This window comes from Pseudorasbora parva, chromosome 8 (genome assembly GCF_024679245.1).
Source record: "Pseudorasbora parva isolate DD20220531a chromosome 8, ASM2467924v1, whole genome shotgun sequence".
Taxonomy (NCBI): domain Eukaryota; kingdom Metazoa; phylum Chordata; class Actinopteri; order Cypriniformes; family Gobionidae; genus Pseudorasbora; species Pseudorasbora parva.
This window is the reverse complement of record NC_090179.1, coordinates 47,935,441-47,962,512: the sequence shown is the minus strand read 5'-3', so window position 1 is coordinate 47,962,512 and position 27,072 is coordinate 47,935,441. Positions and strand designations below refer to the sequence as shown.

The 27,072-nt window shown below is 38.6% G+C and overlaps 1 protein-coding gene and 1 long non-coding RNA gene across 2 annotated transcripts in view; both read left to right on the top strand.

Annotated features, from left to right (window-relative positions):
• The first annotated feature begins 931 nt into the window (after nt 1-931).
• On the top strand, nt 932-20,996 carry LOC137084937 (uncharacterized). Its single transcript, XR_010906839.1, has 3 exons — nt 932-1,067; nt 4,363-4,492; nt 20,900-20,996. It is a non-coding gene; the product is annotated as an uncharacterized lncRNA (long non-coding RNA).
• A 172-nt stretch (nt 20,997-21,168) lies between these two features.
• The window catches only part of LOC137084575 (protein NLRC3-like), a 24,301-nt gene continuing 18,397 nt past the window's right edge, over nt 21,169-27,072 (top strand). The window contains exons 1-6 of the mRNA XM_067450865.1: nt 21,169-21,191; nt 21,301-21,414; nt 21,669-21,764; nt 21,950-23,677; nt 24,547-24,562; nt 24,760-24,797. Of these exons, the coding sequence (XP_067306966.1) occupies nt 21,169-21,191; nt 21,301-21,414; nt 21,669-21,764; nt 21,950-23,677; nt 24,547-24,562; nt 24,760-24,797 (2,015 nt within the window). The remainder of the gene's footprint in view (nt 21,192-21,300; nt 21,415-21,668; nt 21,765-21,949; nt 23,678-24,546; nt 24,563-24,759; nt 24,798-27,072) is intronic.

Here is a 27,072-nt window from a genome sequence, read left to right as displayed (position 1 = left end):
GAGCTCTTCATGAGTTCTCTGGTAAAAAATAATGCCATATGTGTTACACGCTTAAAATGATCGCCTTTAATCCAGCACACAGCGTTGTTTTGAATGTTGTGAACATTTCATGAGCTCTTCATGAGTTCTCTGGTAAAAAATAATGCCATTTGTACACGCATAAAATGCCCGCGCGTGTAATCCGCGCACAGCATTGTTTTGAATGTTCGGTAAACATATAAGCCGACCAATCAGGTTGTGACTGTCTCCCTGAGCCTTTGGTTCGGTAACTTTAGGTTCGCTGTTAAAAATGGCCATGTGAACGCTAAGCGGACCAGGACTATTATGTTTGTTTTTGTTTTTTGGTCCGGACCAAACGAACCAAACTAACCGAACTACAAGTGTGAACTTAGCTGTCAATCGGGACGACTTTATGAGCTGTATTGGGACCAACCTCCTGGGGGCGATCGAGACGCCACGGCTTTAGTTTTAAAGTTCAACACGAGCGCGGCCTGCGGCAGCTGTCTAAGGTGGTAAGGCCCAACTTTTTTGAAATCGTAATAGTATTTATTGATGAGTTGTGAAGAGCGCATTATGAATTCGTCAGCTGGCCTGTTGGTATTCGTTTTTGGATTTATGCTGCCTTCACGTACTCTTGAAATGATCGTGAATACGAGTTTCCTAGGTAAACATTTCACATGAAAGTGTGTGCACATGTTCAGTATTTTGCCAGGTGCTAAGCAAGTCGTTCATGCAATATGAGAAAGTAGAAATATTTTCACTTCGGTGTAAAGTGAAAACTGGTAGGGATGTTCAAGTAGGTTAAGTTTTATGACTGACAACGCTCGTTAAACAACCATTAGATTCTGAATGTTATTAAATAAAAATTGAATGCACAAGTTATTTTATTGATTTACTTTTTTATTTTTACTTGTGCACACAGCAACAAAATAATGGAAGATGATGCACACATTGTCAAATGATCAGCACCTGCAGTTTGGAAGCTAAATCAGTGCACTTTACTGCAGGTGGGGCTTGTGCACAGAATAAGTTAAATCATTAAAAATACTCCTTCGTTAGTCATACAGGTAAGGCTAATGCATCATACAACTGTAAAAAATGAACTGTCTTCTGTTTGTGTAGGCTACTCACAATCATAACGATAAACGTGCTTTATGCCTGATCTGTCTTCGTGTGAACTTGAACAGAAACGAACACGTGGAAGGTGGCTTAACTACTAAAACACCATACTAATAAAGAATAGGCTACTATTCCGAACAGCAGGTAAGGTCAGAATATGATGCGATAGTTTAATAATTGGCCTACAAATGTTCTTCCCATAAATAAAATGCTTAAGGTGGCTTAATGTTGACAGTGCCATTAAAAGACCAATCTTCGTAACCACAATAGGCTATATAGCCTAGGCCTACTAATAAATCATACTATACATACAGTTTGGTCTGTGTACAATTTGATCTGGGAGAAAAATACTCAACGTGTATGCTAATTAAAAGCATTATGTTTATATTCTGGCCTCATCTGCTTTGCTGTAAGTAACATCGTTTACTTCTTTATTGGTATGTTTGATGTCTGTGTTTTACGACACAATGGGTGTGTTTACATGCACGTTCTTAAGCCGATTATTCCTAATAAGCTGACAATGAACATGGGCAAGTAAATGTGGTACCGTTTTCTTTTATCGGTGTATGGTCATAAACGGACTAAGCATAAACCGGTCGACACGGAGTTTTGCCTTTTACCACGATTTCGCGCTGTAAACGCAACCTGCGTTCAGCTGGGCATACACTGTGCGATTTCTATGGGTTTTTCAGCAAGGTTCCCTACTCACACTGTACGAGTAGATCGCATGCGATGTAAAGCCAAAGCTCATGATTGATGTGCTCCCACTGTGCGGTCCGACCGTCGAGCGCGTCTTGACTGCTCACACTGTACGGGCGAAAAATGCACAATAAAACCCCGTGGCGACGATAGACCGTTCAGTTCAGTTCAGTTTATTATTCATCCGTTCAGGAAATTTAATTTGCACAAGTGTCCCAAACACATAATTTATACAATCACACACATCATTACAATTACAATTGGTTTAACATAGAAACGGCAGTCGGTATGAATGAGTGTTTAAATCTCTTTGTTCTCCCTCCTATTGCTCTGTATCTACGACCTGATGGAAGTACCACAAACTCTCTGTGTAATGGATGGGAAGAGGAATTAATTATCACATTGGCTTTTTTAACAATGCGCTCTTTAAAAATGTCTTGCACTGATATCTGTGTAACTCCAATAATCCGAGATGTAATCCATAATCCATGATGTATTATAGAGATAATAAAATAAAGCGTCTTGACTGCTCACACTGTACGGGTGAAAAATACGCAATAAACCCCCGTGCCGACGATAGACCATGGTGTATTAGAGAGAGGTAAATGCATCAGCTATTGATATCAAGAGGATTTTGAATTTATTATTATTATTAGAGTAGGCCTACTTTTATTATTAAATTGATATTACATTAATTTGCCGCCTCCCCCCAACAATAATGCATAATCGACACACTGCATAATAAAATAATAGATAGATTACTCCTCACTATTTAAAAACATTTAGCCCGATTAAGGGAATCATAGGTCTAATTATATGATTATAATCTCAGAACACTGCAATAATAATGTCCGTCTCAATGAAAAGTAAGAGCAGATTTATCTAAAAACAACTTGTTTAACACACAATGGGCCTACTTCTCTTCTATTTTTTTCTCACAATATGGACCAAAATAGAAATATTAAGAAAATAAATAAGAAAGAAAATAATAGGCTACGTTATCAGTATGTTGAATTACATTTATCTCTCGTTGTCTGAGAATATGCGGCGAAAGCTTGTCAGATTTTACTTTCCCTTTCTGTCGTGAATAATGGACTGGGTTTGAGACTGCGTGTAAACTGCGCATTGCGTGATATCCACTGACTCGCGTTCATGAAGAAAAAGAACACATTGCAACATGACATTGTGTCAAGATGGACAAGGATAAATATGAATTAATATAAAATAAAATAAAAAATAAAATGTGAAAGTAAAACAAGTAAATGAATGATCAACTAGCTAAATGAACTAGATGCACTGGATATATACAACACAAACTGGAGGCACAACAGTTTACTTAATTTCTGCTATTTGATAGCTGCCTACATAATTAAAGATCTCCCTCTTTTCGTTTTCTTCCTTAATGCTTTTAAAAATTAAATGGTTGAACTTCTGCTTCGCGCAGGCGCAGTGAGGGCAAATAGGGCAATCAGTTCGTGGCTTTGCTTCAGCTGTGCGAGAACCTCACGAGGGGCGAGCAGAATATCTGACACGCCAGAAATTCATCCGACCATCCGATTCCCGATCGTGAGGTTTGTCGCCCCTCGTTTCCCCCTGTACACTGCACGAACACCTCACGACAAACGACGCACGATAAACCTGAAAATCGGCCCGACCCAAAAAAGAGTCGCACGAGTCAGAATTCGGCTCGAAATCGGGCGAAAATCGCACAGTGTATGCCTGGCTTTAGGCTCCTGAAGTGTGCATGTGTGATATAGGTGACAAACCGGAGACACACTGCAAGCGGTGTGAGCGGGGCGTTTCTGCTGTGTCAGCCACGGGGCGGCTGCCTGGCGTTTTCTCCGTCTGTTCATATACTTTATAAAAATGTCTATTTGCTTCCCAGTCAGTGTCAAACCTTTTAGACATAATGTTTGTTCAGTTTTCATAAAGTATTAGCTGTTGTCATTTCTTTTGCAAGTCTTTCTTCCCATATTGCCTGAGAAATATCTAACAAACAATCACTTTATTTGAAGAAATAACATCTAATTATTATTTTACTGAAATCTTACTGGTGTCACGTGGATAATAATTTGGAACACAGTGTGTGTCATGGATACGGATAAAAGATTCAGACACATAAAACACTTCAATGTTTTTTATTTGTTACAAGTTGAAAATAAAGTAACCCTTCAGATATCATTAAAGAAAGGAAAGGGAAAAGCAAAAAATCAATTATATACAAAAAGTGCAATCCCAGTTACTATTTTTTTGCCTTCTCAAAGTCAGGAGGTTTAATGTTAAGGCATTTCACACGAAACCAGTGTTTGCATGCGTGACAAAAAAAAATGATTTATAGTTTAAATGATATAAGTTGAAAGTATTTACCCGGTCAGTTGTTGGGCCACCTCCAGTGGGTTGAGTCAAACCACATAAACCACAACAGTCAGACTTTTTGAACTCTAAAAAGTATATAGATGTCAAAATAGTAACAGGGTTCCAGAAGACTAACAGTTTCATAATGTCATTTTGTTCCCATTCATGTCAATCACCTGAGGCTGTCAGGATTTCCTCAGCCGACATCTTGCGCAGTTCCTTCATATTGGTCAGAGAACAACTGATGTCCAAGTGGGAGGAAACTTCAGGGAAACTAGTGATAATCTTCCTTGCCATCTTTGAACAGTTGTAGTGAAGTGTAAGTATTAATTATATTTAGCGTCTAAACTATAAGGTTTTTACTTACCATTTGGGGAAAAAATACCTGCATATCAAAAACACCACAGCTGTGTGAATCCAGCTGGGTTGTGTGCTGAATTGTGGCCCCTCTCCACTCAATCTCCACCCATTGTTTTTTGCCGAACCTCATTTTGAAGTATTCACTTTGATAAATATGACACAGTTAGGGGTTATACCGTCAAAGTAGTTCAAAGTGATTAGAGTAATCTTAGCATTGTATTTTTACCTAAATCTGACAGCAGCATGCTTAGAGTCCTTCTCCTCATCAGTTCCTTGTGGATCAATAAGAAATATCTGACGGGAAGGTGCATGTAGATCCCGGAAATAGAGAGAAACCCATTTCTAATTCTATTTTTGACTTTGACCACATTTCCATGAAGGAGGACTTATTGGTATTTTGAAATCTTTCACCAAAAACTTCCAGAGGTTATCCTTCACATTCAGGAAACTGATAAGTGCTTGGTACTTTGTGAAGTTGACCTGAAATGGTAGATTTTTTTCACATTAGTAAATCTTTTTTAACGTTTTCATATCTTCAATGTATAACAATCCAAAGATACCTTCTGTAGACTCTGTCTGCATACTGCATCTCTGTCTTTACTCATAATTACATAAGCAGTATAATGGCTGAGGAGGTAAATGCTACGGTCTTTTCCAAATTTCTTCAGTAAGGTCTGGAAGTAGCATTCAATAACCTTGAAGAAAAGAGTAATTGTATGACACATGCAAATTAGACAGAAAGGTAACTGACAGCTTTTCAGATGTGTACAGTATTTATGGTGTACTTTGGAAATTTAAATCTTGGCAATTTGAAATAATTATACCTCATGAATATTCTGCCTCTCCCATGAGCCAGTTGTGCAGTTTTAAACTCTGAGTGACGGATGGTGTACCTGGCCTTTTTGTCTGCCGATGACACAACAGCAACCACCAGTTCACTGTTTTTTTTTGGACCAAAGGTATTCAATCTGCAAATCATTTTTCATGGTAAGAAATATGTTCAATGCATTGAAATAATGTTACTAAATATAATAATCTGAAATAATACCTTCTCATCAGCTATGTCCTCAGATGTTTGCTCTTTTTTTATTGGACGCAGTACTGTGTTTTTGTCATGTTTTGATGTAGTTGACAGGTCCATTGGTGTGTCTGGGATCAGTGTAGTGTTTCCATCTGGCTGCTGTTGATGCTGATGTCTTTGTTTTCTGGACTTGATGGCTGTGGCAGTATATAAGGTGGTTTCCCTACGAGGCAGTAACAGATCGTTGTTAATGATGTGTTCTCTGTATCTTCCTTGTAAGGATCCATACATTTTGTGAATGAAGTCAGCAGGACGCAGGAACTTTTTGGATTGAAGGATGCTGTGTTTGACAATCGTAAACCATTCCTCCACATGGCAGGTTGTGTCCCTGGTTGTAGATTGTTGGCTGGCCGTAGCTGGGCTGATGTCAGAAAACCGGCTAAGATCTCCTAAGAGCGCTCCACTCCAGAGGGAAAATGGTCATGTAGCTGCTCATTAGGATGTTGATCAATTCTGGACAAGAAAAGGTATTTTTTCCCCCTGTGCTACTACAGTGGCTTAGGCTCTTGGCACTTTCCAAAACTGCACTAAACACGGCTGTAAATGGTGATTTGTCACACACAAAGGTTGCCGTTTGTGGTGTTTCTGTTGCCTCTGCGATTGCTTCTGACACCGTGATGTTCATGGTGTTTTTTATCTTCAGGTCAAGGGAAGCTTTGGCTGCATTCACCACATCTGTTTCCTCGGATGTTGTTAAGAGCACACACACACGTCTTTGAATACAGCCGTAGGTGTGTGCTGTTTAACAGTAAGGCAAAGCAGTAGGTGGTATACTCTTTTAAAGCCTTGCTGTCTGTCTTCCTTGAAAATGCCTGGCACACTGCCTTTATGATGTGTGAAGAGCAAAGATGCAAGACCGTGAATTGACGATCACCACTGTTTGCGCTGTTTGATCCAATCCGGTGTGCTCTTTGTAGGTACGTCAAGATGTTCTCCTTATTAAATGCCAGAAGGACACTTGACATAAGACCCCAGCTGAAGTCGGTCTCCACTTGATGTACCTGGCATGAAGTTATTTGACCAAGGGCCCGTAATGTTTCCATCAGCCAACATGTCAAGGTTGGAATTGAGTGCTGATTTGTTATCAGCTCGCTCACAGGAAGTGGTGGCATGTTTTTTCCCATGCCGGGCGATACAACAGCAAAGTAGAGCACTCTCTTGGGCTCAGCGGGAATGCGTGAGGTGACGCTGCCAGTGGCATCCACGTGAAGGGTTACTGTTTTGTTTTGTTTCAGATGCTGGGCCAAAATGTGCAAACCACATTGTGTGTACATGTGTACAGCAAATGGGTCCACCTGCAGTTGTTGTATGTAACCTGCAGTGTCAGCACAATCTGATGTAGCACATTCTTTCATAATTTTTTGCGTAAGCATCATCTCCATGATTATGTCATCATTTAGCCTGGTTTTTTGCAACTCACCAGTAATACATCTTTAGTAAGGCATCGGGAGATATTGCCAGCCACAATCTCTTCAGATGGTGTTTTTCTTAGGGCTTGATAATAATAATTGCTCACACCATCTCTAAGGGTTTTAGCAATTTTGCCCCTTCTTAAATATTTTTGAATTGTTTTTAACTTTTTTTGTGTGTTACGTCTCCTTTACGGGCTACAAAGACAGTCATTGTTTTGTGTGATTTTGCTGGTTTTTGATTTAGTGTAAATGTATAGACTGCTGCACAGTCTTTAAAGGTGCAGGTGGCACGCGCTCTAAAGAAAGGCAGGGCTCGTTTCCGACTGCTTTTGCATTTCACATGTTGGTATTTGAAGCGGAGCACACAACAAGGACTGGTCTTATTAAATTCTTTGAAAAGAACATCTGTCCATGGCCTCTGGAGTTGGTTTGAACCATGCAGCGGCTTTATTTGTTCCCAGCTCTCCTATTTTATTTCCATACTAAAAAACTTTTGACCTGGTGTTGTGACCCTCCACTCTTCGCTGTTTCTGTTGTGTTCATGTTCTTGTTTACGGTCCTTTTCATCGTCATTTTCTGAATATTTGGATACTGAAATCAAGTCACTCTCTTTCTTTCTGACTTCAAATCCGAAACATTTGTGTTTGTTCCAGAGTTATGTTCATCATTTTTATTACACCTCTGTTGTTCCAAAACAATGTGTTCTGTCTGCTCATTATTTTGTTGTCTGGTCACATCCTGGTAATGGAGATCTTGTCCATCTGTGTCTCCTAAATGTTGTCTGGTCACATCCTGGAGTTCTGGTCCATCTGTGTTTTCTAAAAAATTAATAATTATTATAATTACAGAAGTGTACAGTACTTAAGTATTTTTACTTTCCAATTAACTTTATTTTTCAAGTATATGTAGTTTATCAGTGTTCTTCTTTGTCGAACATTTACTTCACAACCTTCCAAAACATATTGTACTTTTTATTACTTTTTATTCATATTGATTATCATGTAATACTTAATTACATAAAAAAAATGTAGTATTGTATACTTTCACTCAAGTAAAAGTCATTATAATTTTACTTGAGTACAAGAAAGAAAGTACTATGTTTTTAATGTAATTAAGTATTCAAGGTAAAAAACAACAACTTTTATTTATGAAATGTAGTGCAGTAAAACATGACATGATAAATTATGCTTTGGAATGTAATGAATTAAAAGTTTTCTTAAGAAAAACACTGATAAAATATACACTTGAAAAAGTACTGGAGTGGAAAGAAAAAATACTTAAGTACTGTCCGCCTCTTATTATTATTACTAGTAGTCTTTGTATTTCAGTATAATTCTAGCAATTGTAAATAATGTAAACCTACATTGAAGTTCAACATTTTGGTATTGGTAAGATTTTAACATAAGACTCTTCTGCTCACAGAAGCAATTACACTGTGAAATATAGTTTTTTCTATTTTAATATATTCTGAACTGTAAATTATTCCTGTGGTCAAAGCTGAATTTTCAGCATCATTACTCAAATCTTCACTGTCACATGATCCTTCAGAAATCATTGTAATATTAGGATTGGATGTTTTTTTTCATGATTCTTTGAACAGAAAGTTCAAAAGAACAGGATTTAAAAAAAGAGTTTATAACACTATACAGTACCTTTCAAAAGTTTGGCCTCAGTAAGAATTAGTTTTTAAAGAAATTAAAGAAATTAATACATTTATTCAACAAGGATGCATTAAATCAATCAAAAGTGAAAGTAAATACATTTAAAATGTTACAAAAACTGTTGAACTTTATATTCATCAAAAAAAAAAAATCATGAAACAAAAATTACACAACCATTTTCAACATTGATAATACACTTTTCTTGAGCATCAAATCCCCATATTATGATTTCTGAAGGATCATGTGACAGTGAAGACTGGAGTAATGATGATAAATTCAGCTTTGATCACAGCAATAAAGTATAGCTTAACATATATTCACATAGAAAACAGCTGCTTTAAATTTAGTATTCCAAATGATTGTTTTATTTTATGATTTCTATTTTTAATCGAATAAATTAAATAAACAAAATCAACCTCACCATGCCTGTAATACCCTAGTCATTTTTTTTCACTGACTCACTTTTTCATTACTACATGTTTTTGTCACACACTTATTGTCTCGCATGTTTTTCAACACTAGGCTATTGTGACTTGTAATGAGAATTTTATTTAATCAAACACGATCATGATTATATTTAATTTTTGTGTAGTAAGTTGATGTATAAGATGATCCACATCACAAAATTTATTTATTTTACATTTGTCACCAATTCAATGATAATGAAAGCTTTTGGCTCAATGCTTTCTTCAGAGCATTATAGTGTAGTACGTTTAACAATCTTTTCAGATGAAAAACATTTGAAATAATTCTTGTTATTGAATTAAAGGTAATGCATAAAACACAGGTGTTGTGGAAAAAGCCCCTAGATAACCTGAAAGGAAAATGTAACACTTCGTTATGGAGAACGTATCAAAGCAATTTAATACTGTCTCTTACCTTTAGAAACTTCAGTTTCAGTACAGTAGAGACTTCAGTACATATACCTTGCCTGTTGTTCTTCCATATGATCATTAACCATTTTCGCAGTTTTTCATTTGACATTTTAAAAACATCCATTGCCAGGTTTGACCAACTTTCCTGACTAACTCTCTTTTACAAATATTATGGGCAATAAATGCTTTAATAATGGCATCCCTCCCACCAGCATCTGCCCATGAATCTTTGTTTTTGGATTTCTGGCCTTTTCTATATCTACACATGTTAGATTATGTGAAAGAATAGCTTATTCTTCTAAAATTTCTATTTATATGTGATTTCTTTGCACCATAATGACATACTGCCTCCTACAGGAGAGGGGAATAATGTCATTCTGATTTGAGAAGAAATATATTCTGTTACTAAAACTAATATCTGGATTTTCTTTCAGAATTCAATAACAACAGAATTTGGAGTTGACATCTTGATTCATTATCAATTGAATTTTAATAAAATTGTATTCAATAGCAGGTATCCTAAAAAACTGACAGTAATGGATGAAAATTATATTATTGGAGCAAGTTTAGACACCATTTAGAATTGAGAGAAAAGTCTATGTATTTTAATATTAGTTGCATATGTTGTACTATAACTCTGACTAAAACACTTTGAAATGGTCCTTTTTGGAGCCAGTAGCAACACACAGCCTTTAGAGGTGAGAGAAACATATATATGTGCAGTATACGTGCACACTTTTCGGAAGGCTTTGCAAGCTTTTTCTTGAATCAGGATTGTCAATAGCATGTCTTCAGCATCACTCTTGACAGTAAAACCTACTTAAAACTGTTGTTCTTAGAGTCAGCAGCAAATCACACTCTTTAGAGTTCAGATAAAAAGCTCTGTATTTTTATTGAATTTGTTATAACTTGGTCCAAAAAACTGCGACATGTCGCTCTAGTTAATACCACATTCTTAAACAGGCTTTGTGAGATTTTTCGCAGTTGTCGCTTTCAATAACACACCTTAAGCATCACTTTTAACAGTAAAAACGACATCAAATTGCTCTTCTAGGTACATGAAACAAGACACACCCCACCCTTTGGCGTTGAAACAGAAAATTGGGTTTATTTTTTATTCATTTATGTATTAGCTTTATTTTCAATAAAATATTTTCTGCTGCAGTTTTGTGACTTTAACCATCACCAAAATGTTCTTCTTGGATCCCGTAACAGGACACACCCTGTGAAGTTGACAAAAAACACTATGAATTTCAAGAATGTAAATACTTTCTGAATATAAAACTGAGTCAGGAAAACTCCAACGTGTCCCTCTAGGGGGCAGTAATACCGCACAGACTTAAACAGGCTTTGTGAGATTTTTCGCAGTTGTTGCTTTCGATAACACTTTGTGCTGTAGTTTTATGAATATAACAAACATTAAAGGGGCGGTGAAATGCTGTTTAATGCCTACTGAGCTTTCCACTGTTAAAGACTTGGATTCCCATCCTAAACATAGACAAAGTTTCAAAAACTAATGTTGGACGTTTGATGGAGTATTTCTGTGTCAAAAATACCCCTTCCGGTTTCTCACAAGTTTCGGAGAGTTTTTTTCGAGTATGGGTCGGCTTGACGTTAATAGAGCGGAAGGTCCTTGTTTGGGCCGTACGGGCTCTTCTCCCGCTAGGGTGCGCGCGCGTGACTAGAGCGAGAGAGGAAATGCACGCCCATACACACTCTCAGCTGCAGATCCAGTCGTCCGTGAACACATGATACTTCATTAAAATTATGGTTGAATCACTGTAGTCATATTACACTATTTTAACAAAATCTTTACCCGCTATTCAATTACATAAAAATTCAGTTGAACCATTTTAAGTATAGTTGAAACAAGCTAAATGATGATTTTTCATGTTAAACGATTTACTTTGTCTTTTGTGAGGACTTACTTGGGAATCCTTTTTCCAGCAATTTCTGATTCTGAACTTATATCTGATGTGTAGCTGGCCTTCTTCCAGTTGCTGACTACATTGTGAAAAGATGCTGAAAAATGAAATACTGGTAAGGTTACAATTTTGCAGTGTTGGGCAAGCTACTTGGAAAATGTAGTGAGCTAAGCTAGCAGTTACTCTACATTAAATTAAGCTTCACTACACTGAAGCTACACCCCGGGGAATGTAGCACGCTAAGCTACAGCAACTTGACAAAAGTAATTTACTACATCTAAGCTACCCACTTCACTCCAATCAATGCTATTTCAGTGATCAATAAAAGTCAAGCATATAGACACCTTTTTTTTAGTTATACAAAAACTGTCCGAAATCAATTTGGTAACAAAAACGTGTGATCCATAATATTAACAAAACCAGGGGCCTATTGCACAAAACTAGGATAAGGGATTAAGCCGGGATATCTTGGTGATCTTGTCATTTTGATGCAAAATTTAGTACACAGCTGTCATGTAAACATACCCTGAAGGCAAACTCACACCAAGAACGATAACGATAATGAAAGATAACTGCATATTAGTGGATAAATTGAGCCAGGATCACCAAAATATCCCGGCGTAATCCCTTATCATAGTATTGTGCAATAGGCCCCTGGTGTCGAGAGTGTGTGTGTGTGTGTGTGTGTGTGTGTGTGTGTATGTTCATCTGTATGTGTATGATATGCATACACAACTGTGTGTTTGCATTTATGCTCGATTTAGACTTGGGCTCTTTTGCAGGACGAACTGTAACTTAATTTACAACTCAACTTGTACAAAAAAAGTCCAGTTCAGAAAGTACAGTAGCAAAATAATTAAGACCTTCTCCAAACAGTACCAACATGGCGAAAAACCAAACGTGTGTGTGTGTGTGTGTGTGTGTGTGTGTGTGTCCCACACACATGAAAGAAGTTTCGTTCATTCATTCATATCAAGAGGTGGCCAGGCTGGATACTTTTAACAAGAGGTGTTTATTCAAGAGACACAATAGATTTTAAAACGTTGCCATTTCTTTTTTTGTCACCGGGCGGATGATGCGCTTGCAACAGCGAATTGAGCGCTAGGGGAAAAAAAAACGTAAACTAGATAGTGCGAATGTGCACGCGCCTATCCCGTCTTTACGCGCTCACTGCCAAAGGAGTCCTTTGAAAGGCTCGCGCGCGCATCTGTGCGCGTCTGCACGAGGCAGAAAGGAATGTAGAAAGTGAAGTATATCCGTGTTCTTATCAGTTGTGTTTCCAATTTGAGCTTGATCCTCAGAAATGCTTGGGAAAATGTAACGTTAGCTTGTGTGGACATTACTGCACTACTTGATCAACAGAAGAGCTTCGCTACTGAAAAGCTATTTCATTGAGAAAACAGCGACGCTACCACCACGCTACTGAAAAATGTAGTTAAGCTAGTAGCGTCACTCACTACTTGTAGCGACCCTACTGCCCAACACTGCAATTTTGTTTCTTAAAGCTATATGCAAGATCACGTTTTTCTGTGTAGATAAATGATGTACAAAGATTTTGAAAAATGAAATATAGGTATAATTGGTGAGAACATATGTAATTTACTCTTACCTGACTCGTGCAGGATTCTTGCCCTGTGTCCGGTCCACCCTTTCTCTGGCTGTGGTGGCTCCAGTGTTCTCACACTCTTTAACATCCTGTCACGGTCTTTGTATGGTGGCCACCAGGAGTAGCCACCTTCATACCAGGATTTGGCAACTGGGCCTGTTGTCCCCTCTCCCTCAAACTCCACTATTAGGTACATAGTTTTTCTTTTTTTTCTTTTTAAAAATTAATGTATATAGCTGCAAGCCTGAAAACCACAATTATTAACTTGGATAAAAATTAACTATGTACAATTGCATAAACTATGGAACAGAAAGGGCTGAAATAATGAATCGGTGTGTAATAGAGGAATTGAAACAAAATGATGCTAATATGGTACAAGAAAAATTTAGTTTTCTATTTCCTCAAGCTTGCAGAATTTTGACAGATGTGGAGAGGTCATCAACTAAATGAATGCCGAGTGTAGAGGATGATAGGGGATAATCAAAGAAGGATTCCTGGTGGTTGAAGGAACTATAAGCTACATCAATTTCGTCCCTGAATGACGAAATGAGCAACTTTACCGCAGATGACAACGTGACTGTTCGCCTGGTCCAGTTTAAGGGTATAAAGACTTGTCCTTAATTCTTTATATTGGCTTGCCTCATGAAAGGATGCCGGTAGAGGACCAGTCGTATGCTGTTTTTTGAGCAGATGTGGCCTGGTTTGGTTCTGGGGTTTTTTTGCAGCTTCTTTGCATCTCTGAGAATCTTTTTATTATTTGGCTCAAAGGGCAGGTTGGTTTCCTCAGAAGTCTTTTGAGTTTGTTTAGGTGATTTTCATATTTAAAAGCACTGAAGTTATCTAGGATGCCATGTTTTTTTTTACATCATCTGCAAGATAATTAATTTTTTTTAATGAAATTGTCTTGTGTACTTCATGATTAAATAAATATTGAGATGTATATCTATGATTTAAATCAAAGATTGAAATTTGAAAATATTCTGTAGCGTGATGAAATGAGAACTAAACCTATATTTAAACTAATATTTATTCTCATGAATTACATTCTTGGCCACCAGATACAAAATCAAAGTGCCGTCTAAAGTTTGATCTGGTAAAAAGGACACAAAATATGTATGTTTTACTTTATGAAAGTTTATTTAAAAAAATAAAAAGGAGTTAAGAGTTAAGCATGAAAATTCAATTTATTCCTGGGAATGTTTTAATGTCACATGATTCTTTGGAAATCAGGCTAAAGTTTTTTGTTTTTTAAATCAAAGCTACTTGAGCCTTTTTTCCAAAGAATCATATCGATCCATGGCTGGATAGAATCACTATAATAATATAGGAAGGTAAATATTGATTAAGGTTTGGATTATGAAGTTAATTAGGATATAAATATATACAGGTATATTGAAGCGCCAGTTTCAGAATTTCAGAATCCCCCTTCAATCGCTCCTAAGGCAATTTTGGGGTCCCAATGACCCCCTAAAGTTGGTCTACCAATTTAGGCCGCTTCATAATGTTCCACGCCCCCCTTTTTAGTTTATAGTCTTTGAAAATCAGAAAATCTCTTTTCCCCTCAGGGATCTAACTTCATCCATTATAAATCTTATCTCATTTGGTTTTATCAATGGCTTGATTGATTACAATAAGCACATATTCATCCTCAAGAGGACATACTACATTAGCACCCCATTATAAATACCAAGATATCTCATCTAAAAATAGGGATTTTAAATACACTTCTTTCAAACACAGACCTTTTTCATCTTCAAAACAACAGTGGTCTGAAATAAAAATAAACAAAATAAATAGGCATCATAATCCATGCAATTACATTCAGTCTCTGCATAAAACATCCTTCAGTTTACAGTCTACATACATGTACCATCTTAATTACACATTCATTTCTTTCCCAAACATGTTCATAACATCCATTTCAATCACTTTTCGCTGATTTTACTCAAGAACCTTCTTGTTAAACCCATTTTCATAACTCATCTTTTTCTTTTCCACATAGATTTCCACATACTCAGACCTTTTTGTTACACTTGCCTTTTCCATCTAATCCAGTTTTCACTCATGATAGCCCACATCATATTTAACTTAAATGAACATAACCATAAAATTGTTAATGTTGAAAATGTCATCAAAATGACATATTTATCCATTTGTATTACATTCAGTCACATCTTTAACTTGTGACATTGTGCTTAATCATACTCAATGCCCTATTATTTCTCAAAATAACTTTTCAAACCTATGTTATTTAGTAAACCATTCAGAATCTATTCATTAGGGTTTCCTTTAAAGTAACATTTTTCTTTCAATGTCTTGTTCATTAAAACTCTTTAGGTGTAAGCTCCAAATGACCAAAATCTTAACCCTGTTGATTTATGTCATCTGGCAGTGATACTTCTCATCAAATCCTCACTAGCCTTCCTTTGCCACTTACTCCAAAATTATAATTTTACCAAGAACTTACACATTTCCATAATCTCCCATATTACTTTATACAGTATTCAAATGTGTACTGTCATCATCAATTTATTTAAAACTGTTTTAAAACAATCTGTATTTTGAAAATCATTCATCATTCAATATATATTAACATGGTAACATCTCTCCAAGGTTGGAGCTGATTAAGCTCCAGTTCTTACCAAAGCATACTGATAGCATGTGCTTTCTTTCAGTGAGAGGGACACACAATAGTACAGGCAATATTCATCTTGAGTCTTTAGTGTTTCACTAAAAGGAAATATAAAAGGAATAAAATATAATAAATGAAATTAAAGACAAATCCATATTTTATCTGCGGAAGCCGGGCTAAGTGAGCAAACCCTGTTACTGCACTCCTGACATGTTAGGGGTGTGTGATACCTCAAATCCAAACACACACACCTTGTTGCCAGTGTTTACTGACACACACACACATCTCTAGGCCAGACCCTCAGTCACTCCTCAGAGACCAAATACACACTTTAGAAAACAAGAAACATTAAGCAAAATCATAACTGGATAGAATCACTATAATACTATAGGAAGGTAAATATTGATTAAGGTTTTGATTATGAAGTTAATTAGGATATAAATATATACAGGTATATTGAAGCGCCAGTGGATTTCAGAATCCCCCTTCAGTATGTAAAGTTTTCCTCAAACTTAATTACACAAAATCAGCTTTGCGGTGATTGCATTGTGCTGTTGAATGGAAATATATATTTTTTAATGCTCTAACATATTTTTCTTTTCTTCACCAAACACCAGGATATGGTTCATCCTAAGATCAACAGATCTACCTCTGGCTCACCATCATCTGGCAGTCTAAACCAGCTGTCATGCACCTTGTCAATTACAAATATATTTTTGTTCTAATGGAGCTAATTAAAAATCTTTATTTTAGACTGGTATTGTGTAGAGGCTGTTGTATTGTGAAAAACGCCAGAACTATCCCCCCAAGGCCTTGTGGAACATTTGACTTTATTTGTGACCATGTCCACTGTTATGCTTCAGTGCTTACTATGAACAACCGCAAAAGTGTCCTTTCAAAGTATTTAAATATTTTACTCTTTAAAGTTTATTACTGGCTCAATGTTCTTTTCCTTCACTAGAAGTGTAGGCCCGGTTTCACAGAACAGTATTGGGCCCTTGATCAATTAGGATATTGAAGTAGCTTTACTGTGCCTTAATATTTTTCTTATTTGCTCTTAGAAAGAAAATATACTGAGTGGAACACTCAGTTTTGGTCAATCTCATGTCAACCTTGAGTACCTCTAGAGTAGTATTGCATCCTTCATATCTCTGAAAAGTCTTTAGTTTTATTATATTTATAAAAGAAATATAGGCTGTACAGAGTCTTTCCGGAAAAAAACGAGCGCCTGGAGGCGTATCGTGTGGGCGGAGCTAAAGAATGATGAGGCGTATCATGTGGGCGGAGCTAAAGAATGATGAGGCGTATCGTGTGGGCGGAGCTAAAGAATGACGAGGCATATCGTGTGGGCGGAGCTAGAGAATGACAAGGCATATCGTGTGGGCGGAGCTAGAGAATGACGAGCGCAAACTCATGGCTATCGATCTCAGCTAAAAGATATAATCCAGAATCATTCGGAGGCTGAAATAAATTGAACAGGAGAAACAGCAGCAGCAGGACGTCCGTCTCTGTGGTGTGGACTGTATTTAGTGGCCTGTCAACATTTGTGTGTGTTTACTCGCAGTTTATGAGGACATGATTCGGTTTATGGACTATTGTATGCGACTAAACCTTAGCAGTAGCAAGCAAAACGGTTTTGCACGTCAGACTAGTGTAACGTTATACAGAGAACAGCAATGAAGTCCGTTAGCGCATTTGAATGACGAAGCACGTGATCGTGTCGTTTACTGATGTTTACTCACGCGACGATAGCCGACAGCACAGACATTTGAAGCAGTTTAACTCACCGGCTGCTTCCAAAGCAGGACCGAACCTTTATCGCTGGGACCGCTCCGTCAGAAACACACTTCTTTGGTATGATTTGGTGAAGTCCTGACAGCAGTGACCGTGGATTCCTTCCCGGAATGCTGTGCTGAAGCGCTGAAGTCGCTCGACGTCACCCATAGGAATAAAGTGGAGCGCGGCGCAGACTATAACGACTGGATCTGCAGCTGAGAGTGTTTATGGGCGTGCGTTTCCTCTCTCGCTCTAGTCACACGCGCGCGCACCCTACCGGGAGAAGAGCCCGTACGCCCCATACAAGGACCTTCCGCTCTATTAACCTCAAGCCGACCCATACTCGAAAAAAACTCTCCGAAACTTGTGAGAAACCGGAAGGAGTATTTTTGACACAGAAATACTCCATCAAACGTCCAACATTAGTTTTTGAAACTTTGTCTATGTTTAGGATGGGAATCCAAGTCTTTAACAGTGTAAAAAGCTCAGTATGCATGAAACAGCATTTCACCGCCCCTTTAATGCTGTGGAGCAATATGAACCAACTGAATATTTGTAGTGTTTCTTTTCTCCAAAGGCTTCTTCCTGAACATCTACAAGGATTTTCTTTGCCAGTGTCATCTTTGACTTGCTCATTGGAGTTTGTAAACATAGTTATTTGGAAAAAGATGGGAAAAAATAGCTAGGAGTATATTGAACATAGCTGTGAATCAGCCCTTATAGACCATGGTATAAACTGAACTGTTACTCCAATCACAAAGCTTGTAATTTTACACTTGGTATTCTAAGTAAACCACACCTATAACTATAATCAGTTAAAATAGCAGTCGGCATGAAAGGAGGGTCACCTCAAATGTGGAATAAATATATATTTATATACATTCACACACGTTTTCCCCCCTGTTAGAGGTATCAAATAAGGCTGCTGTGAATGATGGGTTACAGAAAAGCCCATGCTTGTTAATTTATATATTCTGATTTGTAACCTAAAGTAGTCTTTGCTAATTATTTATAGCATTATTAAAAAGTCAGTGTGCACCATGCTTATCCCGAGTGCCTTTTTGATCTATTCTATTATCTTACGCAAAACGCAATTTAAGTGTAGGTGCCCTCGTAATCATTAATATAGTAAGACAAATGAAATCAGTGGACGCAAAATCAAAAAATAAGGGCATGACGTTTTACACGTACTTGGGGAAAAAAACGCAAACAGAATATGGTTTTAATTCGATGCTTGCACAAGTTAAATGCATATCTAATATGTCATTGGGTGTATGCATTGTGATACAAATAGGTATTTCACTTTTTTTTAAACTAATTATAATTTTTTTTCAATTATTATTATGAGCTCTGCTTGCTTGCTCCGCTCCACCGGTGACACGCATGGTGCGCAGCACTGGATTTCCAATGTTTAAGGTTAGTCGTATAGACGTCATTTAGACGTAGGGAAGACGACTCATTTAAAAACGATAAACAGTCGAACTATAGAAATGGAATGCGGTCTTAATCAGACGCTTCGTCCTTTCACAGACGTCTCCGCGACGTACATGTGCTATCTGGGATAATTACATTTATATTGTCGTATATACTTCCATATATGTTATTCTGATTCGCTACATTTATTGAATATAATTTGAGACAAAGGGCTTGTTAATGTTTGTCAGTTTAAACAAAAATGTGGATTGTACTTTGTAATCTACCTGTTCATGCGGCGGCATTTTGGAGTAGAGAGACACAAAGAGCAGCCACTGCCACAGACTGTGAGCGATGCTGCGGAGCGAGTGGGAAAACACAGAGTGGATTTTGGCGGGAAAAAATACTTTTATTGGAATCCTCTAGGGGTGAGGGAGAGAATAGCAGAATAGCGTGTGTGTGTGAATAGCAGAGATGGGCATAAATACATAGAAATGTATTTAAAATACAAATACAAAATACTGTGTGAAAAAATGTATTTAAATACAGATACAGTATTTTTTATTTTGAAAATACACCAAATACATGTGAAATTGGCAATTCAGTGCAGGTATCATTTAGCCTGGTTAAAACCAGACCATTCTCAGTAGTAACTCAGTTATGGTCTGGCAAAGCTTCATTTCCAAAGGGGCGTCACCAGCGGACGATGACATATGCAGAGCGACGGAGAAACATCTGAGACAGCAATTCTCTGTTTGTGATTTCAAGGAAGATGTTGCAGTGGCTTCTGAAGACTTTTGCCGTTGTTGTAAAATAAATCTGATAATAGCTGGTGTCCACCGCCACTCCATCAACATTTTTGCAAAATTTGGAAAAACCTAATATCTCAGACCGGCTGAAACATCTCGGATTGACGGTCGAACAGAAAACATCGAGCCCTAATAGCATTCGCCCCCGTTGTAAAGCATTTGTATTGCGATTAGAACGTGATCTTTGCTCGGGCTTTAACGAAAAGGAAAATCGCTTAAAACAGACGCGATAGCTGATTCGAACGAGTGATATTCCACAACGGCATCCTGCTTCACCGTCACTGCGCTGTCGTCATCGTGTAAAGCCCGCCCCAACGTTTCTGATTGGTGCCGCGATTTCGACGGATTGGAAATGGGTTTGAATGGGCTCTTTGCCAGACTACTTGCAGAGCTAATCTTAATTTGCCGGAAGTTGTCTGGGTTTTCCCAGGCTAGGTATCCCTATTAGGCTGAAATCTATCTGGGCCTATTCTGAATGCCAAAAGCATTTAGATGTGTGCAACTGCTTAGAAACTTTCGTTTTCATTTTGAATTTCCTTTCGCCGCAGTTATAATAACACAAATTACATCAATAACTCATTCGCCCTTGCTTCTTTTTCCACTCCAACATTCCAATTATTCCTGCCCACTAAAAGCTGCACAGATATATGTGCTTACCCCGATAGGCCTATCTATGTAAACCATTTAGAAAAAGTTCCATCGATTCACATTTTATATCATTGCTACGAATCTACGATATGTATTGTCATATGATATCACCCATCCATAACATGCAGTAACGTTAATACTTCAAACACATTTGACAAACTACTTTAATCAACAAGTAGAATTGACCATGACATCCTCACCTTATTCCAACAATTTTGTAAAGTTGCCGATCTAAGGCTGGGACAAAGAGGTTGACTGGCTCAAAGTATTTTGAATATTTTGAAAAAATCAAAAATACTCATCTTAAATGTATTTAAATACAAATTACATTAGATTTTTTCCAAAGGCTTTAAAATACAAAATAGTATTTTGTATTTCAAATACGTATTTTAAATACATGTATCTGAAATACTGCCCATCCCTGGTGAATAGGACCTATGTCTGATCTTAAGTTCACACTCCAGATGTGTTCAGATAAATTATGAAGGATGTTTAATTTAATTTAGTGTGTGATGTTTGTTCATTCAGAGTCAGTGGAGGAGATCAAACTCATCAGATTCTCCTGGAGCTTCATCATGGGAAATTCACAAGGATCCACAGATGGAGATTTCTCTCCAGGATGCAGGTACTTTCAACACACACTGATAAATATTGTGTTACCTCATAAAAAATATCAGACACACACACACACACACACACACACACACACACACACACACACACACACACACTACCCCTAAACCTACCCATCACAGGAAATATTCTGCATCTTTACTTTCTCAAAAAACTCCTTCTGTATGATTTATAAGCCTTTTGAAAAGTAATACAATGTAATACAAACAACACAGACACACACATTTTTTTGGGTTCCTCTCCTAAAGATTGATCAGTAATCTAAAGGATTAAACTGAATCTGTTCTCTGTTCCAGTTCAGTCCAGCAGAAGAGCTCAAACCCAGAGTCCAGCTGTGTGTCTATGAAGAGTGACTGGTCTATGGAGCCGCCACCAGAGTTTAAGAGTGAAGACAAACGGCCTGATCTCAGGTATATCATCGCTATAAAAGTTATGCTTATAGTATTTTATGAAGTTGTTATTAACATAGAGCAGTGTAATGAGTTCAGATCCTGTAAGTTTTAGTCTATTAATGATGATCATTGTGCTCTTGTGTAAAGCTCTATGTATTGTATTGTTAATACATTCACACACTGTAAAAGCTGTTGGTCTGTTACTCAGTTAATGACACGATTACATCAATATCAGTGTGTCTGATTCTTTACCCTCTTCATTCTGATTTAAGGGCAAATCTTCAATCCAGAACAGTTAAAAACAAAACTGTGTTCACGCCTGAGATTCAACCTCAAGACTTTAATGAAAGCATGTGTCCTGGTTTCAGGTAAAATGTGGGACTTTTGTTGTGGTTTAATTTTAGGAGCTGCAATGACATCACACATCACTCAAACACATGATTAATGATTGAAACATTTCAGAAACCGTATGATGTTCTGTGTCCATCATTTTGTGATCTATGGCTCTTTACTTCTCTAACTTGTGTAATAATGCGGTATTTTAATCTTACAGCCATGACTCTAAACCTGCTGAAGTCCTCGACACATTGAGATCAAATCTGAGGAAGAAGTTTGAGTGTTTGTGTGAGGGAATATCAAAGCAGGGAAACCCAACACTCCTGAATGAGATCTACACAGAGCTCTACATCACAGAGAGTGAAAGTGGAGAGATCAATAATGAGCATGAGGTGAGACAGATTGAGACACAGTCCAGGAGAGCAGAAACAGAGGACACAGCGATCAAATGCAGTGACATCTTTAGACCTTTACCTGGACAAGACAAACCCATCAGAACTGTGCTGACAAAGGGAGTCGCTGGCATTGGAAAAACAGTCTCTGTGCAGAAGTTCATCCTGGACTGGGCTGAAGGGAAACAGAATCAGGACGTCCAGCTCATATTTCCACTTCCTTTCAGAGAGCTCAACTTGATGAAGGACAAATCACTCAGTCTTTCAGAGCTTCTTCATGTCTTTTTCCCTGAAACCAAAGAAATGGAAATATCCAGTGATCAGTATAAAGTGTTGTTCATCTTTGATGGTCTGGATGAGTGTCGTCTGTCTCTGGATTTTCAGAGCGATGTGAGGTTGTGTGATGTGACTGAATCAGCCTCAGTGGACGAGCTGCTGACGAACCTCATTGCGGGGAATCTGCTTCCCTCAGCTCTCATCTGGATCACCTCCAGACCCGCAGCAGCTGATCTCGTCCCCTCTGAGTGTGTCCATCGAGTGACAGAGGTACGAGGCTTCAGTCGCCCACAGAAGGAGGAATACTTCAGGAAGAGAATCAGTGATCGGCGTCTGGCCAACAGGATCATCTCACACCTGAAGTCATCAAGGAGCCTCTTTATTATGTGTCATATCCCAGTTTTCTGCTGGATCTCAGCCACTGTTCTGGAGAAGATGATGAGTGAAACAGAGAGAAGAGAGATTCCCAAGACGCTCACTCAAATGTACACACACTTCCTGATCCTTCAGACCAACATCAAACAGGAGAAGGACTATGAGAAGAAAGTGAAAGATGAAGACATGATTGTCAAACTGGGGAAACTGGCGTATCAGCAGCTTGTGAAAGGAAACCTGATCTTCTATGAGGAAGACCTGAGCGAGTGTGGCATTGATGTGACAGAAGCATCAGTGTACTCAGGATTGTGCACTCAGATCTTCAGAGAGGAGTTGGGCTTGTATCAGGGGAAAGTCTTCTGCTTTGTTCATCTGAGCCTTCAGGAACATCTAGCGGCTCTATATGTGCATCTCTCCTTTATAAACAAGAACATCAATGTGTTTGACCAGATCACCAAACCAACTAATGGAGACACCGCTTCACTATCTGATCTCCATCAGAGAGCTGTGGATGAGGCTTTAGACAGTAAAAATGGCCATCTGGACCTTTTCCTTCGTTTCCTTCTGGGTCTGTCAGTGGAGTCTAATCAGAGTCTCTTACAAGAACTGAAGACACAGACAGGAAACAGCTCTCACAACAATAAGAAAACAGTCAAATATATTAAAGAAAAGATCAGTGAGAATCCCTCTCCAGATAAATACATCAATCTGTTTCACTGTCTGAATGAACTGGGTGATCTTTCACTGGTGAACGAAGCTCAACCTCATATGAGAGGCGGAGGATTACGTGCTGTGAAACTTTTCTCATCTCAGTGGTCAGCTTTAGTTTTTGTGTTGTTGTCCTCAGAGCGGACGATGCAGGAGTTTAACCTGAACAGCTTAATTATATCCAGAAATGATGAGTAAGTAACACTGAGTTCAATCATTACAGTCTAAAACATTATGACCAAAGAGAAACACAGAGATCAGAGGTGTTTAAATCACGGGGCACAGATTGATTTCTGGGATATTGTTCATAATTTGCGGGTGTTTCTCAAACGGAGGCTGTGTCCTAGTAAGGCTCCAGATCTCGACGGCCACGTCATCAAGCGCCTCTGAAGGCCGTCTCAGTTTGAAGGATCCTTCGTTTCGCATCTTTAATTCAGCTCAATCACCCACAATCCTTTGAGGTCATTATGAAATGTAAGACACAAATAATGTTTCACAAAAGGAGGGAGGGAGAGAGAGGGGGAGAAATTTGCCAAGAAATTATTGCAATAAACGATAATATTTTTGTTCTGAGAAAATGAATGAGAGATAAGTTTTGTAACTGCATGCGGCTCCGCAACCGAAGAAGCTCGAGTTCCAGGCGAATCTGGCCGAGCATGACGTCTCATCACGCCGGAACCCAGTCTGCGTGTTTAGTATACACACATCCGGCAAAAACACTGAAGTAAAGCAGCACCACCATTACTGCGTGCCTTGCTGCTGAGTTTTGGCCACTGCCTGACATCATATACCCAATGTTCCCTTTCACCAGACATTTCATTTCATGAGCAGGATCCGCTTTCATTGAAATGTCACTAGAGGGCGCCGGCAAGTGTCACACTGTCACACTTCACAGGCACACAGTAATGGCGGCAGGCAAGATGGCGGCGCCCATAGAGTTCACGGCGGATTTGTGTATAAACACCTTCCCAAACGGATGAGGCGCAGGCACAGTCAGCGAGAGAGACGAGGAAAACAAACAAGAATGCAAATGGAAATTATCACGGCCGGAAAAATGATCGAGCTCATTTATTTTTATTGTGCCATTTATTGATTTATTGACTATTGCGACAGGCCTAATGTTATCAGCTCATTTCACACCATAGAGTTTGTGGCCTGACCATTATTCACCTCTGATATTAATTATTATTTTTATTATCATCATTAATAATTCACTTATTTTTTTTCTTTATGTTCAAACAGTGTCAGAGTAAACACAGCAGATGAAGTTCTTCAGAAGCTGCTGCCTGTGGTTACAGCAACTAGATCAGCTGAGTAAGTAACACTGAGAACAATCATCTGTGTGTGTGTGTGTGTGTGTGTGTGTGTGTGTGTGTGTGTGGTTACAGCAACTAGATCAGCTGTGTAAGTAACACTGAGAACAATCATCTGTGTGTGTGTGTGTGTGTGTGTGGTTACAGCAACTAGATCAGCTGAGTAAGTAACACTGAGAACAATCATCTGTCTGTGTGTGTGTGTGTGTGTGTGTGTGTGTGTGGTTACAGCGACTAGAACAGCTGCGTAAGTAACACTGAGAACAATCATCTGTGTGTGTGTGTGTGTGTGTGTGTGTGTGTGTGTGGTTACAGCGACTAGAACAGCTGCGTAAGTAACACTGAGAACAATCATCTGTGTGTGTGTGTGTGTGTGTGTGTGTGTGGTTACAGCAACTAGATCAGCTGAGTAAGTAACACTGAGAACAATCATCTGTGTGTGTGTGTGTGTGTGTGTGTGTGTGTGTGTGTGTGGTTACAGCAACTAGATCAGCTGAGTAAGTAACACTGAGAACAATCATCTGTGTGTGTGTGTGTGTGTGTGTGTGTGTGTGTGTGTGTGGTTACAGCAACTAGATCAGCTGAGTAAGTAACACTGAGAACAATCATCTGTGTGTGTGTGTGTGTGTGTGTGTGTGTGTGTGTGTGTGTGTGTGGTTACAGCAACTAGATCAGCTGAGTAAGTAACACTGAGAACAATCATCTGTGTGTGTGTGTGTGTGTGTGTGTGGTTACAGCAACTAGATCAGCTGAGTAAGTAACACTGAGAACAATCATCTGTGTGTGTGTGTGTGTGTGTGTGTGTGTGTGTGCGTGTGTGTGTGTGTGTGTGTGTGTGGTTACAGCAACTAGATCAGCTGAGTAAGTAACACTGAGAACAATCATCTGTGTGTGTGTGTGTGTGTGTGTATGTGTGTGTGTGTGTGTGTGTGTGTGTGTGTGTGTGTGTGTGTGTGTGGTTACAGCAACTAGATCAGCTGAGTAAGTAACACTGAGAACAATCATCTGTGTGTGTGTGTGTGTGTGTGTGTGTGTGTGTGTGTGTGTGTGTGGTTACAGCAACTAGATCAGCTGAGTAAGTAACACTGAGAACAATCATCTGTGTGTGTGTGTGTGTGTGTGTGTGTGTGTGTGTGTGTGTGTGTGTGTGTGTGTGTGTGTGTGTGTGTGTGTGTGTGGTTACAGCAACTAGATCAGCTGAGTAAGTAACACTGAGAACAATCATCTGTGTTAGGGGTGTCCATGGTTAACCGATTGACCGATTAACCGTTAAAAATTGCGTAACCGAGTGAAACATTTTACTCGGTTAAGTGGCGTCAATGACGTGCTTTGAATTTAGTTGTAATATATGTTTGCACCCCTAGAGACCACAAGAGCGCTGCCAGACATTTGTAATATCCACAAGAAGAAGTCATGACCAGCTTTCTAAGCGGGCAAAGAAAGCGCGGGAGCACTTTAAAAATGAGAGTGACGGGGCGAAATGCAAGTATTGCAATGCAGTGTTTACCGCATTTTTCAGGCTATAAGTTGCTCCGGAGTATGAGTCGCATCAGTCAAAAAATGCGTCATGAAGAGGAAAATAACATACGTCGCACTGGACTAAAAGTCGCATTAGGGCAGAAGCAGAGCGGAAGCCGCGCGCGCTGTGCATAACGGAGCAGAAGAAAGAAAGTTTTAAGTGAGAAACTTGTGAATGACTAGAGAAAAGCAGACGTTACTTTAACTGTAATGAAGAAAACAAAAAAGCTAATCGCGGACTGAAAGCAAGATGGCCAGAGCTGAAGGGACGAGTCCACAGATGCTTGAACTCTCTGCCGGGAGAGGCTCAGCCGCGCGAGTCAAACGCTGTCTGTGTGAATCATTCTCCACTGCATATTTTACTAACGTTACATGCTCTAATCGTGCAGGCGCCCTCACCTCGCGGCCACTCGCATTGCTCGTGAACTGGAGCGCATCTCATCCTAATTTAACTAAACTCAGCGTACGCCTCGCAGACATGAAATAGATCTTAAGACACTTGAAATGTCTTTTAACAATTTAAAATGAAAAGAAATAGGCTACTCTCTGATTATGTAATCCATGATGTGCATTTCTCTCTATAGGCACGTTCACTACGGAGATTTTTATTTATTTTATTTATTTAATTAGTTTATTTATCAGGGACAATGTACAAAATACATTAATCTTACGAAAAGATGTTTTGTACCAGAATTAGCTAATGCTAGTTTCCATCTGCAGTCCCCGGGCAGGTGCACACAATATTAAAACATAATGAC